The following is a 13,643-nucleotide window of genomic DNA, read 5'->3' as shown; positions in this document are numbered from 1 at the left end:
ATTCCCTGCTCACTCGGTGGTAGGTAGATAGACAGATTGCCTTGGTGCTTTCCAGTTATTCACCATGATATTGGAATCATGACGCCTGGCTGCAGCGGGTGACGATAAATCCCCTTCTTGTCTCCAAGTGACCCACGCCTCATGATATTGCCCCTTTGCCTGGCTAGTAGCTCAATACGCAACCCTAGGATAGAGAGGATAAATACGAACTAGGTAGACAAAGAAAAATTCCAAGATCTTCGATGACAAGTCCTCTCCCAAGAGTCTCGGCAATATACGAGCAATCCATCCATCCATCCTCTCCCAGCTTGCACTTGAAAAGAGTCATTCATGGATGAATGCCATGAATCGCCAAGTACGTAGAGCGCCCGTGCTAGTAGTAACCTCCCTGCCAGTAGCTAGTTAGCTAGTACCTAGCTCCTTCTAGCCATCCATCCATCCATCCATCTTTAACGACCTCCCTTCAATCAGTCCCTCTTCGCAAAAGCCACCTCCCTCGGAATCCTAAAGCTAGCGCAAAACATCCTCTTAGCCGGCGCCACATCCCTAACATCATGAACCGCCACCTCGCCCTCCACATCCGGATTACCCGGCTTAACAGGGAAACCAAGATACTTGGTGATCCTCTCACAAATATCGTTGAGCGGGGTCTCGTCATCGGCCTTGAAGGAGAAGCAGTGGACGTGCACGAGGGGCAGTTTGCGACCTTCAGAAAAAAGGTCCTCGTGGCCGGTGTACACGCCGCGGTAGCAACCCAAAAACTCGATGGCGGTGGCGGGCAGGTTCATGACGAAGTGCGAGATGGTGGGCGGGACGTCGACGCGCTTGGGCTCGGAAAGCTTGGGCGCCTTCTTGGCGCGCGAGGGAGGCCTTGGTGCGATCAGGACGTGCTCGCCGTTCTGGTGGGCTTCGAGGACCGAGTCGGCGGCGTGGTGGATGAAGGTCCGGCCGTCTTCGCAGAAGGGGCGGACGTATTGGGATACCTGTATGTATGCCAAGTTAGATCTCAAAATATATAAGACAAGAAAGTATAGAGTTCATTCATACCTTGTTCCTGCTGATAGCCACCTGCATATACTTGTTACTCTCGGGGTTCATGTCGTTAGCCCAGACAAAGACGCCCTTCTTGCCAGCGGGGACAGCAAAGGGGCCGATGCCAGCCATAACATCGCACACCACCTCGCCGGGCTCGAACATGTTGATGAGCCTGCGGTGCTCGGCCTCCAGCTTGCTGTTCCAGTACACCTTTGCGTAGTCAAACTCGAAAGTGCAGGCGTTCTCGGTAACCTGGACTTGCATGTCGTCGGGACCAGCCAGAACCTCGTACTGGAAGGTTCGGAACTCGGACTCGGCTCCGACATTGTCGACCTTGTTGATGACGGTTCGGATGTTGGTGGTCTTGTCCAAGATGACCTCGGCGATCACCTTCTTGTAGGGGATATAACGCTCGCGAAGGTTCATGTGGGCTGGACTGATGTTAGAACATGCTGAGAGGACGGGAGGCACAGTGACCACGCTCACTTACCGACATGACCAGCGGTGTTGAAGCCGGAGGGGATATCGTCATGAAGTTCCTCGGGGAGAATAGAGGTGATAATATCATCTGTAGGCAACGTTAATAAGGTGACACTGGTACAAGTTGGGTATTGGATTCAGGTTTCATACGATATGTCCAGTAGTCATAGTTGAGCTGGAGCTCATAAGGAATGACAGACAACTCCTTCTTCTGAACACCTTCCTTGAGAGCAGCTCCCCATGTTTCTGGTTCTGGAAAAAGAAGACAAAGAATTAGTCTTTTAAATGTTTCTATTGGTTTTCGAAAATTTCTAACCTGGTGCCTTGACGTCGGGGCTAAGAAGCAGACACTTCTTTCCTTGGTCGGCAAGGGTCTTGTCTGGGTGGTTCACAATAGGGGACAATCTGTCCTGGCGCAGGAGCTCCTTGCTGTGCTCAAGCTCTTTTCTGTACTTGGATATAAGACGGTTGTCGTTGACGGCGGCGGCAGCCAAGTTGACAGTCTTTGTGAACAGAGCCCGGTTGAGGGCGCCAGCGCCTGAACGAACTACGGGTGGGCTGAAAATGGCCATGTCTTGAGTTTTCCCTTCCCCACTCCCCTGATTTTCCTTTTCTGATTGAGACATGGTCAGTGAAACTGGTTTAGACAACTCGATAAATTGGTGGAGTGTCCTGTTTCTTTGGAAGCTCAACTTACCTTTCGTAAAATACAAATTGGGCGAATGAAGTGAAACTTTGTTACGCGGCAACCGCAAGGCTAAACCACAGTAAACAGAGAGCCCCACCAAGATGTGGCTGATTTATCTTATCTCTGTTCTTTAGGACAAGGCTGTATCGTAGCGTAACGTCATGAGTGGCTGATACAGGCACATGTCCTGGATTGCCCATTGTATCTCTTTACATATTACTTTGATATCGTCTCTTGCCATGTTAGTTAGTCCGAGCCGCAATCCATTTTCAGGTGATCAAACCTACTCTCAGTTCATTCTTGTTCCCGGCCCAGCTTTGTCTATCCTCACCGAAGAGCAGACATTCTTTTTCCTGTTAACGAAACTTCCAATGCACTAAATGAAACAATGTTGAACACATGAAACTCCCCCGCTCGCATGCTGTCAGAGTCTGAAGTCTATAACCCTATTTCACATGTTAACCACCCATTGAATCCAACCACTGCGTCACTCGATCGCATTCAAGTTCCAGCCACTGAACACTTGGTACTGCTCGGTTCATCACCTTCCCCAGCGCATTTGTGCACCGGCATACTTCAAAAGACCCCGGTAGAAGACCTGATAGTTGACTCCCTCATTGTCTTGGACATGGGAGATCTCGGTCAAGCGGACTTGCCATGGAGGATAGCCAACAAGTTCGACACGAGGACCGAACAAGAGAAGGAGGTCTGTTTCGCCCATGACACTCTCGCTCAACTCGGCATCGACTAGTTCGATTGTGATATCCGAAGTCGAGATCTTGCCCCGCTGGGACATATCGGCAAGGGTTTTGGTAAGATCGACAATGGAATCGCGGCCGTCCTCAGCTGACAGAATCATGACTGAGAGATGCTTGAGGCCCTCGTTCTCGATACGGCTTGCGGCAAGAGTTGGGGCCGTCTCGATCGAGGGGCAGTGAGGTGCTCTAATACCAATGCCGGGAGTGTTTGGTCCGAAGTATGCAGCGAGCTTTTGTGTCATGGATCTGTGAACGCGAGGAAGATAACCCTTCAATGTTCCTGTTTGGTGGGAATGTCAGTAGTCTTTTCTTTCTTAGTTTCTTAGTCATCCACGTACCGGTCTTCTCATAAATGGAGAGTTGGGGAATACGGGCACTTGCGCACCAAGCAGCAATGTCCGAAGCTTCCTCGATCAGCTTGGCCAAGCCGGTACCGCCTCTAGCGTCCTCGTCCAAGGTCAAGATAACACTCAGGTGGTTTGGTAGCCTTCGAAGGTCCTTGACATCGTTGTAAATCAGATCGGGCGCCCGGTGATGGTGGTGATAGACGGAAGACACTTTGTTGACCACTTGGTGGTATGCTTGGCGGATTCGGATGTAGAGCGAGAACAGGGCATGTATGATGGTAAAGACCAGCAGGTGCCAGTGCCTCTTTAGAAAACGCCGTACTCCCAGCCTCTGTTGCTCTTCCATTGCTCGTTTGTTGGCTTGCTCCGAGGGGTGCAAAGGGGGCGAAGGCAGATAGGGCTATCCAAAAGGTTAGTAGTCAACTCTCTAAACGCATCAGGAGCAGTCGTACCTTGAGCAGCCTGATCCTCTCTTCGGGGGTAAGCATTTTGTGGCCAAGTTTCTCATCGCGCCGGTAGGCCTCGATATCCCGTGGGTTGAACATGTTGACGTGGAGGCTGTCGCGCAGCGGTCGTCCCAATGGGCCTTGTTACACCTCGGTCGCGCAATCTGTGCGATATGACGGGACGAATGTTCGGACGACAACGGGTCTCGGGACAACCGCAGGATAGACGGCCGATACAGAAAAGGAGCGTTGAAGAGGATGATGGATGCAGTTCAAAGTCTATCCACCGCTGAAGGTCAAGTTGCGCATAAAACGAGAGAACAGAAAGAGAGGCCGACGAGAAAAGAATGGAGCCAGGCCGCTGATGGTTCCATAAACTGCTGATTGCTTGCAGCTATCATACCCAGTTGGCTACCGTAGCACCGTAGTCAGTAGCGGGAAATCATGGCAGCTTCCCTCGGAACGGCCACGAGATCCCTGTCTAATGTCAGATTATTTCGGGAAAGAACATCTGAAAGTTCCCCTCTGTTCCCCACCAAAAACCTGTCCTTACGACTTGCAACTGTGGCTGAAGGATGCGCAGGGACCAGGCTGAAGTTGGGCCAAAATTAAGTGGGGCATACTCAAGGGTGGTGGGTTCAATTCCCCAACCCGTGCCCGCAGAGGTACCCGCGACAGGGGAACGACATCCCGCCTCACGACCCTCTGGAACTCCCCCGGACAGCCCCTGGCCATAGGCCTGACGGTGACCACTCAACCTTCCATACCTTCCATTCAAATGGGTTGATACGACAACAGCTCAGCAGCATCGCGGAATGCATCTACGACTACACCGACAACCACTTCAACTCGGATAACTTGGACTCTCTCGGTCTGCCTGCCAGGTGACACACGCCGCCATGGAACGCGGCGGACCCGGCAGCACGAGGTCCCCCGGCCCCGGGCTCTTCCCCAAGGGCCCCAGCTTCACCATCGACGACTTCTCCAGCAAAGACTTTATTGTTCGCGACTTTGTCGACTCCCTCGCCGACACCGCCTTCCCCGCCAACCGCCGCTCCGGCCCCACGAGCGCGAGCACCCCCTTTGACCCCAAGCCCCTCATCCGGACCTTCGAGAATGCGCTGTCGCAGTTGGGCGCCCTGAGCGAGGAATTGCAAGAGAAGGAATCAGAGCTCTTATCCCAGGTCCGGCGAGCAGAGATCCAACATGACCAGACACTCGATACCCTTGGTCGGAAGCTGGACCAGTCCATGGCCCAGTTCGAGGCCCTCGACTTGACCCTCAACAACCCCAGCGCACACAGCGGCTCCATGAATGGACACGCCCGACCTGATGGCGGAGGAAACATTGCCGTTCAGATCGGAGAGAAACTGGAGGAGCTGGATAGGAAACGGAGGAAGGCGCAGGACGCCAACTTCCTGATTCAGTGCTGGACAGAGGTTTCCGAGACAGGCCAACTCACCTCGCTCGAGGAGATTCAGAGACAGGGCGGTGCCGAGAACAAGGTTCGCTGCGCCGTCATTGCTCGCCAGCTTATGCGCATCAGTCAGAGACTAGACCCTTTTTCATGGGTAACAAATGGCTTCCGTGCCAATGGAATCACCAACGGCGCTACTGGTGTGACCCGGAAGCACAATACTAGGGAGGCTCTCGAGAGGTTCTGCGAGCATCTTGAGCAAGACCTTCTGAAACAGTTCAACAACAGTTACCGACGACAAAACTTCGACGACATGATGGAATGCGCAAAGGTCCTCTACGATTTCCACAGCGGTGCCAGCGTCATTGCCGCCTTCGTGAACCAGCACCAGTTCTTTATCGACCGAGACGTGCTCATCACCGACGAGGTCACGACAGATGGCGAGATGTGGGAGCAACTGGCTGACCCCGATGCCGACCCACCAGGCGTCGAGCCCAGTCTGCAATCCCTTGTTGATGAAGTCAAGATCGTGATGCAGGAGGAATCCTTTATCATTAAGCGTGCCTTCCCATACTACGAGACAGTCCTCATCAAGTTTATCCAGCGTGTCTTCCAGCAGTCTATCCAGCAACGACTTGAAATGCTACTGGACAAGGCGACGACAATCTCTTCGCTGGCCTATCTGCGCTCCTTGCATGCGTCGAGATCCTACATTGGGGCCCTGGTGGAAGATCTCAAGACCCACGGTCTTACAGAGCACCCAGAACCATGCTCGGCGCAAATATCACAAACGCTCGATCAGCAACTAGAGGAATTGTTCGTCCCCTATCTGCTTGGAAACTCGTATATCGACAGGGAAAGGAAGAGTTTGGACGAGTTGTACAACTCGTTGCTCTTCAAGTTCACCTTGTATCACTCACGCAGAAAGAAGGCTCCTTCGGGCTTCATGGCCGCCATTGCCCAACAGGGCACCCAGCTTTTGGCAAGTGCTAAAGACGCATATATGGAGCGGCTCGATTCGTCGGACCTTACGCCCACTCAGCAGCGTATGATGTTGAGGGTTGCCGGTCTGCAAGACAACAGCACTAACAAGAACGAGATCGAGGTCTCGGAGGAACACGGCCGCCTGAGCGTACAGAACGCCAAGCGCATGATCGTCTGGTTGGCCGAAAGCGTGCGCAGGACGCTGGAGATGGGTTCGGGAAGCGAAACACCCAAGGACATTAACGTCTTGCTCAACCTTCTCCTCACCAGCATGGGCCAGGTCTATGTTGAGACTGCCCTCGATGCCGCCCTGGACACGGCCACGTCGCAAGAGAACATCAAGACGGAACCCGACCTTTCCTACCTCCCCCACATCAAACCGGCCGTCACCATCACGAACCTCATGTCGCGCTTCATCACCACGGTGCTGATCCGGCTTGCCGAGTCCAACACGGCCCTGCGCCGCAGTATGGAGGCCCAAGCCAAGCAAGCCATCGAAGCCACGGAGCGCAAGACCAACGCCGTCCTCAAAAGCACCATGGACGTGGCCGTCAACTGGGTCGCCAAGATCCTGGCGGGCCAGAAGAAGACGGACTACCGGCCTCGTGACAACGACCTCGAAGGCTTCGTCGATCTGCAGACGCCCACCTGCCAGGCCATCTGCACCTTCTTGGCCTCCAAGGTGGCGGCGCAGGCCGCGCTGGCTATCGACGGTCACAACCTCGAGCTGTTCAGCTCGGAACTTGCCCTGGCCGTCCACTCGCTCTTGTTTGAGCACTTCAAGAAGTTCTCGGTCAACGCCACCGGTGGCTTGATGGTAACTAAGGATATCGCCAAGTACGTGTCGACAATGAAGGAGTGGCCGTTGACCAAGGAGGTGCAGGCGATTGTCGAGCTGCTTACCGAGGTCGGATATCTGTTTATTATTGGGCCCGAGGCCCTTCGCGAGCGTTCCAAGTTTTTATCTTCGGGTAGTGGTGGAGGAGGAGGAGGTGGTGAGGGTGGTGGGGGTGCCGCTGGAGGTGCGGCAGGCGGTGGTGGTTCGGGCAAGAAGTTGCAAAAGGCGGATTTCAAGGCTTTTGTGCAGAAGAGAGAGGATGCCGCTACTCCGGGTATTCAGGGCGTGCTGGCTGGGCTGTAAGAGGCGGTATGGTCCGGTCGAGTTAATGAAGACGATATAGCAAGATTTGTGAGGAGGAGAAGTAGTCCAGTTACCAAGTTGAGATACGGGCTAAGCATATGTGATATCTATTATTTAGTAATTTGTCAAACCACATAGTTCAGCGATTTTGATAAAAATGGTTGCGAGTCTACTAATGGTCACTTCGTGATTTCGGACAAGACGTAATAACATTGATACGCTACTAGTCCTTCATCGTAGAAAACGTCCTTACTGACGTGACTATCAAATCAATCTTATCCCCTCAACCACCCAGTCCTTCCCTCCTAGGTAACTACCATCGCTATCCCCATTCTCCAGTTTTCTAAAAACCACACTCACCAACACCGAAACCACACCAGCTCACTCACGCACTTTATTCCTCCTCCCTTCCCGTCCTCTCGCTCTCCGATTCCCCCTCAACAACCAACGGGACAACAACAGTCAAAACCCCATCCTCCAACCTCGCCTTGATCCGCTCGTGATCCACTCCACCGTACTGCTGCTGCTGCTGCTGGTCTCCGGATGTAGATGACGGTGTAGGCATGGGCGAGTAGGTAACGAAGTTGATTTCCCTTGAGAACCTTCCGATGGGGATTCTTTCTGCTGCTGCTGTGGTGGTCCGGTTCTGAGACTGGGACTGGGACTGGGACTGGGACTGGGACCGGGACTGGGACTGGTAGTTATTTCTGCCAGTGTCAGTAGTGCCAATCGTCGTGTAGCCACCACCACCATCCTCGTCGTCGTCGTCCTCCTTTTCCCCTCCTCCAGACAACAAACCAGACCCTACTAAACCCAATCTCGTCGACTCCAATTCATAATTCAACCACAACTTCAACTCGGCGTCCAAGTTGTTAGCTTCAGACCCCTCCTGATATGTAAAAGTTGGAGGATTCAAACCACCATTACTACTACCCTTTCCACCTATTTTCTTTCTTCTTTCGCTCTCGCTCTCGCTTTCAGTATCAGATGCACCAGAATGATCGGAAGAAGAAGAAGAATCAGAAGAAGAAGAATCGGAAGAAGAAGTAGATGAATCCGAGTCCAAACCAGGATGAACACTCCGATACAAAACCCCACTGAGCGTCAAGATGTTCGTGTTGGGGTCGTAGGCGACGCTGATGTCTCTCCGCTTGGCGCCGGGGATGGCGAGTTGGATGGTGAAGGATGTGGGGGAGGATTGAAAGATTTCGAGGGGTGAGGGTGGGGAGATGAGGGGGGGGATTTCTTCGTCTTGTTCTTCTTCTGGTTGTGCTTGTGCTTGTTGTTGATGCGGGTTGGTAGTAGTCGAGGTGGTGGTTTGGGTGACGGCGATGCTGCGGAGGAACGATTGGCAATGATGATGACAATGATGACAACAGTCGTGCCACTCGTCGTTATCTTGGTCGTCGTCATCACCATTATCGTTTTCGTCCTTGGAGGTACTGTTGTTGTTGTTGTTGTCCTTGTTGTCTGCGTTACCCTCGTTGCCAACATCTCTGTTCTTGTCGCCCTTCTTGTTGTCCTCCTCTTCGTCACTATCTTCAATAAAGCACCAACTCTCATCATCAGAAGAATCGGTTTCCTCCCCTGGGGCTGTGACAATAATGTAATCCTCTTCCTCTTCTTCCTCTTGGTACTCCTCCTTTTCCTTCTCCCCCACATCTTTCTGCTCTTCCTGTTTGCCCCCATGACCCTCACTCTCTCCTCCCTCACTCCCCCCATCCTCGCCATCCCCATCCTCGCCATCCCGATCCCGATCCCGATCCCCATCCTCACCAATACTCTCCAACAAAAACTCCCCCCTCATACCCAAATACCGAACTCCATGAATATACCAACCTGCTTTTCCCAAACCACCACCCAATGCACCACCCCCCTCCTCCTCACTGTTCATCCTCCGTTCGTCGTCAAAAGCTTTCATTCTCGCCATGTTAGCCAGGACCTGGAAGAGTTCGGTGTACTCGTCTTTGTCATCTTCTTCGTCTTCTTCGTCTTCCTCTACGTCCTGCTCATAACCAACATTTTCATCTCTCTGCTGCTGAGCTTGCTGCAGCTGTGGCTGTGGTGGTTGCTTCTCGGTTTCTTCTGTGTCTTCCTGTCCTTCCTGTCCTTCTTCGCCTGCTTCGCCCGCCACGATTTCCTTGTCCTTGTCCTTCCCTTTCTCCTCGCGTGATGGTCGTCGTTTGCTGTTGTTACTGGAGAGTGAAGAAGGATCAACAAGAGGTCGTGAATAATTAACAACGGGTGTTGAGGGCGTTGGGGGAGTTGTTGGCGGGTTTGAAGCTGGTAGTAGAGAGGGAGGAGGGTGACGACTGCTTGGGGGAGCAGAAGATGGCGTGTCTGTGTTCATAGCTGATTAGGACTGATTGATTTGCTCCTGTTTGTGAGGCGGTTTATAAATCGTTGTAGAAGTGGGGTGAAGATGATATAAGATCCGATGGATGGGTAAGAGTGCTTGGGAGGAGAGAAATATATTAGAAGAAGAAAGCGGATTTGACACCATATAGCTTCATAAATATCGCCGCGGACTGTTGAGTCAGGAGATGATGAAGCAGTCTTCATGTTGATTGCAGAGATGATCAACTTGTGCGATAATATGGATCATCATGAGAACTATCCGATGACCCATCTCATGAACTTGGTCTTAAGCGACTGGATGTTGCACAGGTATGACAAGCCTTCTTCGCCCAACTTCACCTGTGAAGAAGGGTCAAGCAAGCACTTCGCAATGACACAGACATGACTTGTAGCACCAGGAAGCCAAACAATCAATCACCCTGATACTATTCCAGAACAATTCCCGGACACCCCAAGTACGACACAGATTCAAAAATCTCGTGCAACCAACCTCATTCCGTCAAGCGCCACCACACCCCGTTCATCATGACTCCCCAAGTTTCTTCTATTTGCGTACTCCTATTTAGGGGGGGTATATCCAACACAAACCGCTTGTTTTTTATTAATGCCCAGAATCCACCCACGGGACATGTTAACATTACCTTGTATCATAGAAAACAAAGAAGAATTTCGCCCACTCTAAACACCTGCATGATTGTACCCAAAGACAATCAACCTTTTTTCTGCCCACTTGGTCATATCCCGCTCACCTGTTTGTACACCCATGATTTGTCGCACGTGTTGAAAGATATCCCCGTGCGTGTGTTTTCATCTGATCTCAACACCCTTATTCATCCATCGCGTCACCACCGCCAGCCTTCAGGTCCCCATCCATGACCGGATTAGCCTCTGTGGTTGCATCCCCAGCGTCACCACCTGGTGATCCAAGCCCCGTCGCGGTGCCGCCCTGCATCTTCATCTCCCCCAACTTCCTCTCCGCCTCTTCCGCCCTCTTGTTCGCCTCAGCCACCTCTTTCTGTAGCTGCTTGATATACTCAATCGCCATCTCCACCGTGCTCGCCTTGCTGTTTGGTATTCCCCCTCCAGCCTTGTCCTTATCCTTCTCCCTCTTATCTTCCTTGTCAGCACCCCCGCTGCCACCGCCACCACCACTGCTGCTATTACCGTCTCCATCCCCATCTCTCCCCTCCTTCCCAGGAACTTTCGGCAGAAGCGTGGCGATCTCCTGCAGCGCCGAGTTGATCCTGTTCCTCCTGCCTTGCTCCGCAATCTTGTGCGACGTCCGCTTCGATGTGAGATTGGTAGAAAGCTCGCTGGGATACGAGACGCCGGGAACGGTGCTGCCCTCGAGAATGCGCTGGTAGTTGGATTTGGTGGCGAGCAAAAGCGATGCTGCTTCCTCGGCACCCGTGGAACCTCCTGGTAGCAGAGGCTTGATGCTGGGCGACATCTTGGGTCGAAGGGCCGGTGAGATCTGAACCGAGGCCACGCTTCCACGCTTTTTGCTATATCTTCCCATGGGCGCAAGCTGGGGTGTCCGTTTGTGGCTGTTAGCTGAATCGGGCTTCAGTTGCGGGCTGGAAAGAGCCGCAGAGGGCAGGGCTAAAGGCTTGGTAACCACAGGAGATGGTGGTGGTGGGAGGCTTGGCGATTGTAGAGGCGCGGCGGCCTTTTGGATAGGATCGAGAGCCGGCGTTCCAAGAGTGGTGATGATAGGGGCCGGTTTTGGTGCTGACGACCAGTTGATGGAGTCCGGGAGCTCAAAGGTTTCGATATGGTCGGCATCCATTGGGTCATGAGATGCAGTTCCAGTCGGTTCAGGGTTGCGATTGCTCGGCGAACTCAGTTTCATCAGTGATGCCGGTGTCGCAGGAGAGGCGATTCCAGGCCTTCCCGGCTGGAGGGTAATAGGCACAGCGCTACTGCTCGCTTGAGGTGCCAGAAAAGGAGATGGTTTGGCGGATCGAGGCTTCGGAAGTGGTGGCGGGGGCATCTCAACTGGCGAGACAACATCATTAAGGTTATGGGGGGAGACGGATCCATTCTCAGAGTCAGTTACACCAGCTGTGGACGAAGATGAGGTCTGTAGTAGCGGCGTAGGAGGTTGTTGGCGTTCCTGACTTGGCACCGCATTCTCGATCAGTTGGTTCAAAGCTTGGGGGTTAAGCATCGGGGTGGTAGCCGTCTTTCTGCGTATCGGCTTCGAGATGGGAGACTGTTTGATGCCACCGCTGCTCTTCGCCCTGGCCTTCACTGCGTTCTTGCGCGTCTTCCTAGCCAAATCGCCTGGGCTAACGCTCGCTTGGGACATGGCAGGTGGTTCGAGTTCCATCTCCCTTGGCGAGCTCCCGCTCATCATGCCGAGCCTCTGGTCAATAATACCCAACGCGTCATTTTGCGCATGCAAGGCTGGCGAGGTAAGGGGGCTGAAGTAAGCTCCAGGGACGGCAAACGGAGTATCGATGGGGAAATGGGTCTCCAGCGGCGTGACGGCCGGTGATACCAACGGGGTGAAGGACATCTGCCATGGTTGGTTAGTAAGCTTGTTGACTTTTAGGAACAGACGTCTCTAGACCTACATCATGCTGGTCTTTGATCCTTGTATATCGGTAGTCGATGGCTTGTTGCGGCTGCTGTTGCGGCTGCTGCTGTTGCTGTCGCCCGGAGTGGTGCTGATCAGATAGTGTTGACTGGGCATAGTAATTCTGACTAGATCCAGCAGTGAGTTCCAGGCTCTGAGGTGTTGGAGGAACTATGTGATTCTGTTGGTTGGCGAAGAAGGCGGCTTGTTGCTCTTGCAGCTGCTGGTGCTGAGCATGCAACTTTTGCTGCTGGAGGAACTGGATCTGGGCATCGATGGTGTTGACGATAGCGTCCGAGGGCGTAGATGGCTGTATCAAGGCCGTCGGGGCGTTCTGATATGGCGCAGTCGTGGTAATGGTGGGCATCTGATGCTGTTGGTGTTGATGTTGCTGTTGCGCATGTTGGAGCATGGCGTGGTCTACGGGCGATAGGATCATGGACATGTCAGTACCAGTCATGGGGGTGTCCAGCTGCTCTCCCCCCGACGAATGTAGAAGATGGTCGGCGGCATGGTGGCCAGCATGGTGGGCGGTATGGTGGTCGGCCGCAAAGTCGTGAAAGTCAAAGTCCAAAGCCCCAATATCGTTTATATCCAAGAACTGGTGGAAGTCATCATCGGCTGCCGTGTGTAGGGCCTGATGGTGACTGTGGTCCGGGGCACTCCACGACGAGGAGTCCATCACGCCCGCCAGCTAAAAATGTTCGAAGTCCGGATGGAAGATGGTTCGGGGACGGCCGGCTGTCCGGCACGGGTGCGGGTGCGGGTGCGGGTACGGGAACGGGGCTAGGGGTGCCTTTCTGGAGTATAGTCTTGACACTGGCCGTGGGATGATCAATTGAGTCGACGTAAAAGGACGTCGAGGCGAGGCGGCTGGGAATCTGGCTTTGAGTTTGGACTTCTCGGCCGGCTCTGCAGCCTCTGCTAGTCGTCTTGCACTTTGTTGATCGACAATGCGATGACGGATGACCGCTTAAACGGGCCGGGCGTATAGTCTCGAAAGGCTTTGGCTTGGCCGGTGAGTCCCGTCTTGGTGACTCCGTAATTTGGCGGTACCTAGCGAGGACCCGAGATGGATTGCCGACGACGAATCGGTTCGGGCTCGCGATCAGGTTTGCGCGACTCAGCGAAGATGATCAAGATATGTGATTGGTAGCTTCCCAGAGACCCTTTGGATGGATGCTTCGTCGGTGGTCTCTGTCGGTTGGATTGAAGCATTAGGTAACCCGACGTGGGACTCTTGCCAACTGTGCGTCTCCTCGCAGCGGGTGAAAGAGGAAGGCAGAGAAATGGAAAGGGTCGATCTAGACTCCGCCGCCCCGCCGACCAGTTGGATACCTCTAGCAGGCACCCGCCGATAAACTTCACGCTATAAAGACCTCCCCCACTGAGAGGAGAAACTCTGCAA

General features: G+C 53.4%; 5 protein-coding genes across 5 annotated transcripts; 1 reads left to right on the top strand and 4 right to left on the bottom strand.

The window, feature by feature from the left end:
- Positions 1-467: 467 nt before the first annotated feature.
- Positions 468-2,141, bottom strand: B0H65DRAFT_436577 (Met-10+ like-protein-domain-containing protein; the record flags this gene model as incomplete). The annotated part of the gene is made up of 5 exons (XM_062825251.1): positions 468-983; positions 1,048-1,466; positions 1,526-1,603; positions 1,666-1,767; positions 1,832-2,141. 5 exons carry the CDS (start codon positions 2,139-2,141, stop codon positions 468-470), a joined length of 1,425 nt encoding a protein of 474 aa, XP_062676985.1.
- Positions 2,142-2,663: 522 nt separating this feature from the next.
- Positions 2,664-4,078, bottom strand: B0H65DRAFT_333281 (Decaprenyl diphosphate synthase-like protein). The gene is made up of 3 exons (XM_062823539.1): positions 3,761-4,078; positions 3,300-3,708; positions 2,664-3,241 (listed from the first exon to the last, which is right to left on the bottom strand). Exons 1-3 carry the CDS (start codon positions 3,851-3,853, stop codon positions 2,745-2,747), a joined length of 999 nt encoding a protein of 332 aa, XP_062676984.1. The 5' UTR covers positions 3,854-4,078; the 3' UTR covers positions 2,664-2,744.
- A 360-nt stretch (positions 4,079-4,438) lies between these two features.
- Positions 4,439-7,466, top strand: B0H65DRAFT_333241 (exocyst complex component Sec10). Its single transcript, XM_062823538.1, has one exon. It carries the CDS (start codon positions 4,654-4,656, stop codon positions 7,294-7,296), a length of 2,643 nt encoding a protein of 880 aa, XP_062676983.1. The 5' UTR covers positions 4,439-4,653; the 3' UTR covers positions 7,297-7,466.
- A 124-nt stretch (positions 7,467-7,590) lies between these two features.
- On the bottom strand, positions 7,591-9,912 carry B0H65DRAFT_333240 (uncharacterized protein). The gene has a single exon (XM_062823537.1). The coding sequence runs from the start codon at positions 9,644-9,646 to the stop codon at positions 7,691-7,693; it is 1,956 nt and encodes a 651-aa protein (XP_062676982.1). The 5' UTR covers positions 9,647-9,912; the 3' UTR covers positions 7,591-7,690.
- A 347-nt stretch (positions 9,913-10,259) lies between these two features.
- On the bottom strand, positions 10,260-13,163 carry B0H65DRAFT_333232 (phosphorus acquisition controlling protein). Its single transcript, XM_062823536.1, has 2 exons — positions 12,234-13,163; positions 10,260-12,175 (listed from the first exon to the last, which is right to left on the bottom strand). Exons 1-2 carry the CDS (start codon positions 12,915-12,917, stop codon positions 10,481-10,483), a joined length of 2,379 nt encoding a protein of 792 aa, XP_062676981.1. The 5' UTR covers positions 12,918-13,163; the 3' UTR covers positions 10,260-10,480.
- Positions 13,164-13,643: the final 480 nt, after the last annotated feature.

This window comes from Neurospora tetraspora (assembly GCF_033439725.1).
Source record: "Neurospora tetraspora strain CBS 560.94 chromosome Unknown B0H65scaffold_9, whole genome shotgun sequence".
NCBI lineage: Eukaryota > Fungi > Ascomycota > Sordariomycetes > Sordariales > Sordariaceae > Neurospora > Neurospora tetraspora.
This window is presented reverse-complemented; position numbering and strand designations above follow the sequence as displayed.

Bases quoted from the DNA above. Each gene is read 5' to 3' on its own strand.
- B0H65DRAFT_333281 (XM_062823539.1), bottom strand. From the start codon at position 3,853: ATGTTCAACCCACGGGATATCGAGGCCTACCGGCGCGATGAGAAACTT. The intron at 3,709-3,760 runs GTACGACTGCTC...CCTTTTGGATAG, and splicing joins AGAGGATCAGGCTGCTCAAG to CCCTATCTGCCTTCGCCCCC. The intron at 3,242-3,299 runs GTACGTGGATGA...CCCACCAAACAG, and splicing joins CTCCATTTATGAGAAGACCG to GAACATTGAAGGGTTATCTT.
- B0H65DRAFT_333241 (XM_062823538.1), top strand. From the start codon at position 4,654: ATGGAACGCGGCGGACCCGGCAGCACGAGGTCCCCCGGCCCCGGGCTC.
- B0H65DRAFT_333240 (XM_062823537.1), bottom strand. From the start codon at position 9,646: ATGAACACAGACACGCCATCTTCTGCTCCCCCAAGCAGTCGTCACCCT.
- B0H65DRAFT_333232 (XM_062823536.1), bottom strand. From the start codon at position 12,917: ATGGACTCCTCGTCGTGGAGTGCCCCGGACCACAGTCACCATCAGGCC. The intron at 12,176-12,233 runs GTAGGTCTAGAG...CAACCATGGCAG, and splicing joins GGATCAAAGACCAGCATGAT to ATGTCCTTCACCCCGTTGGT.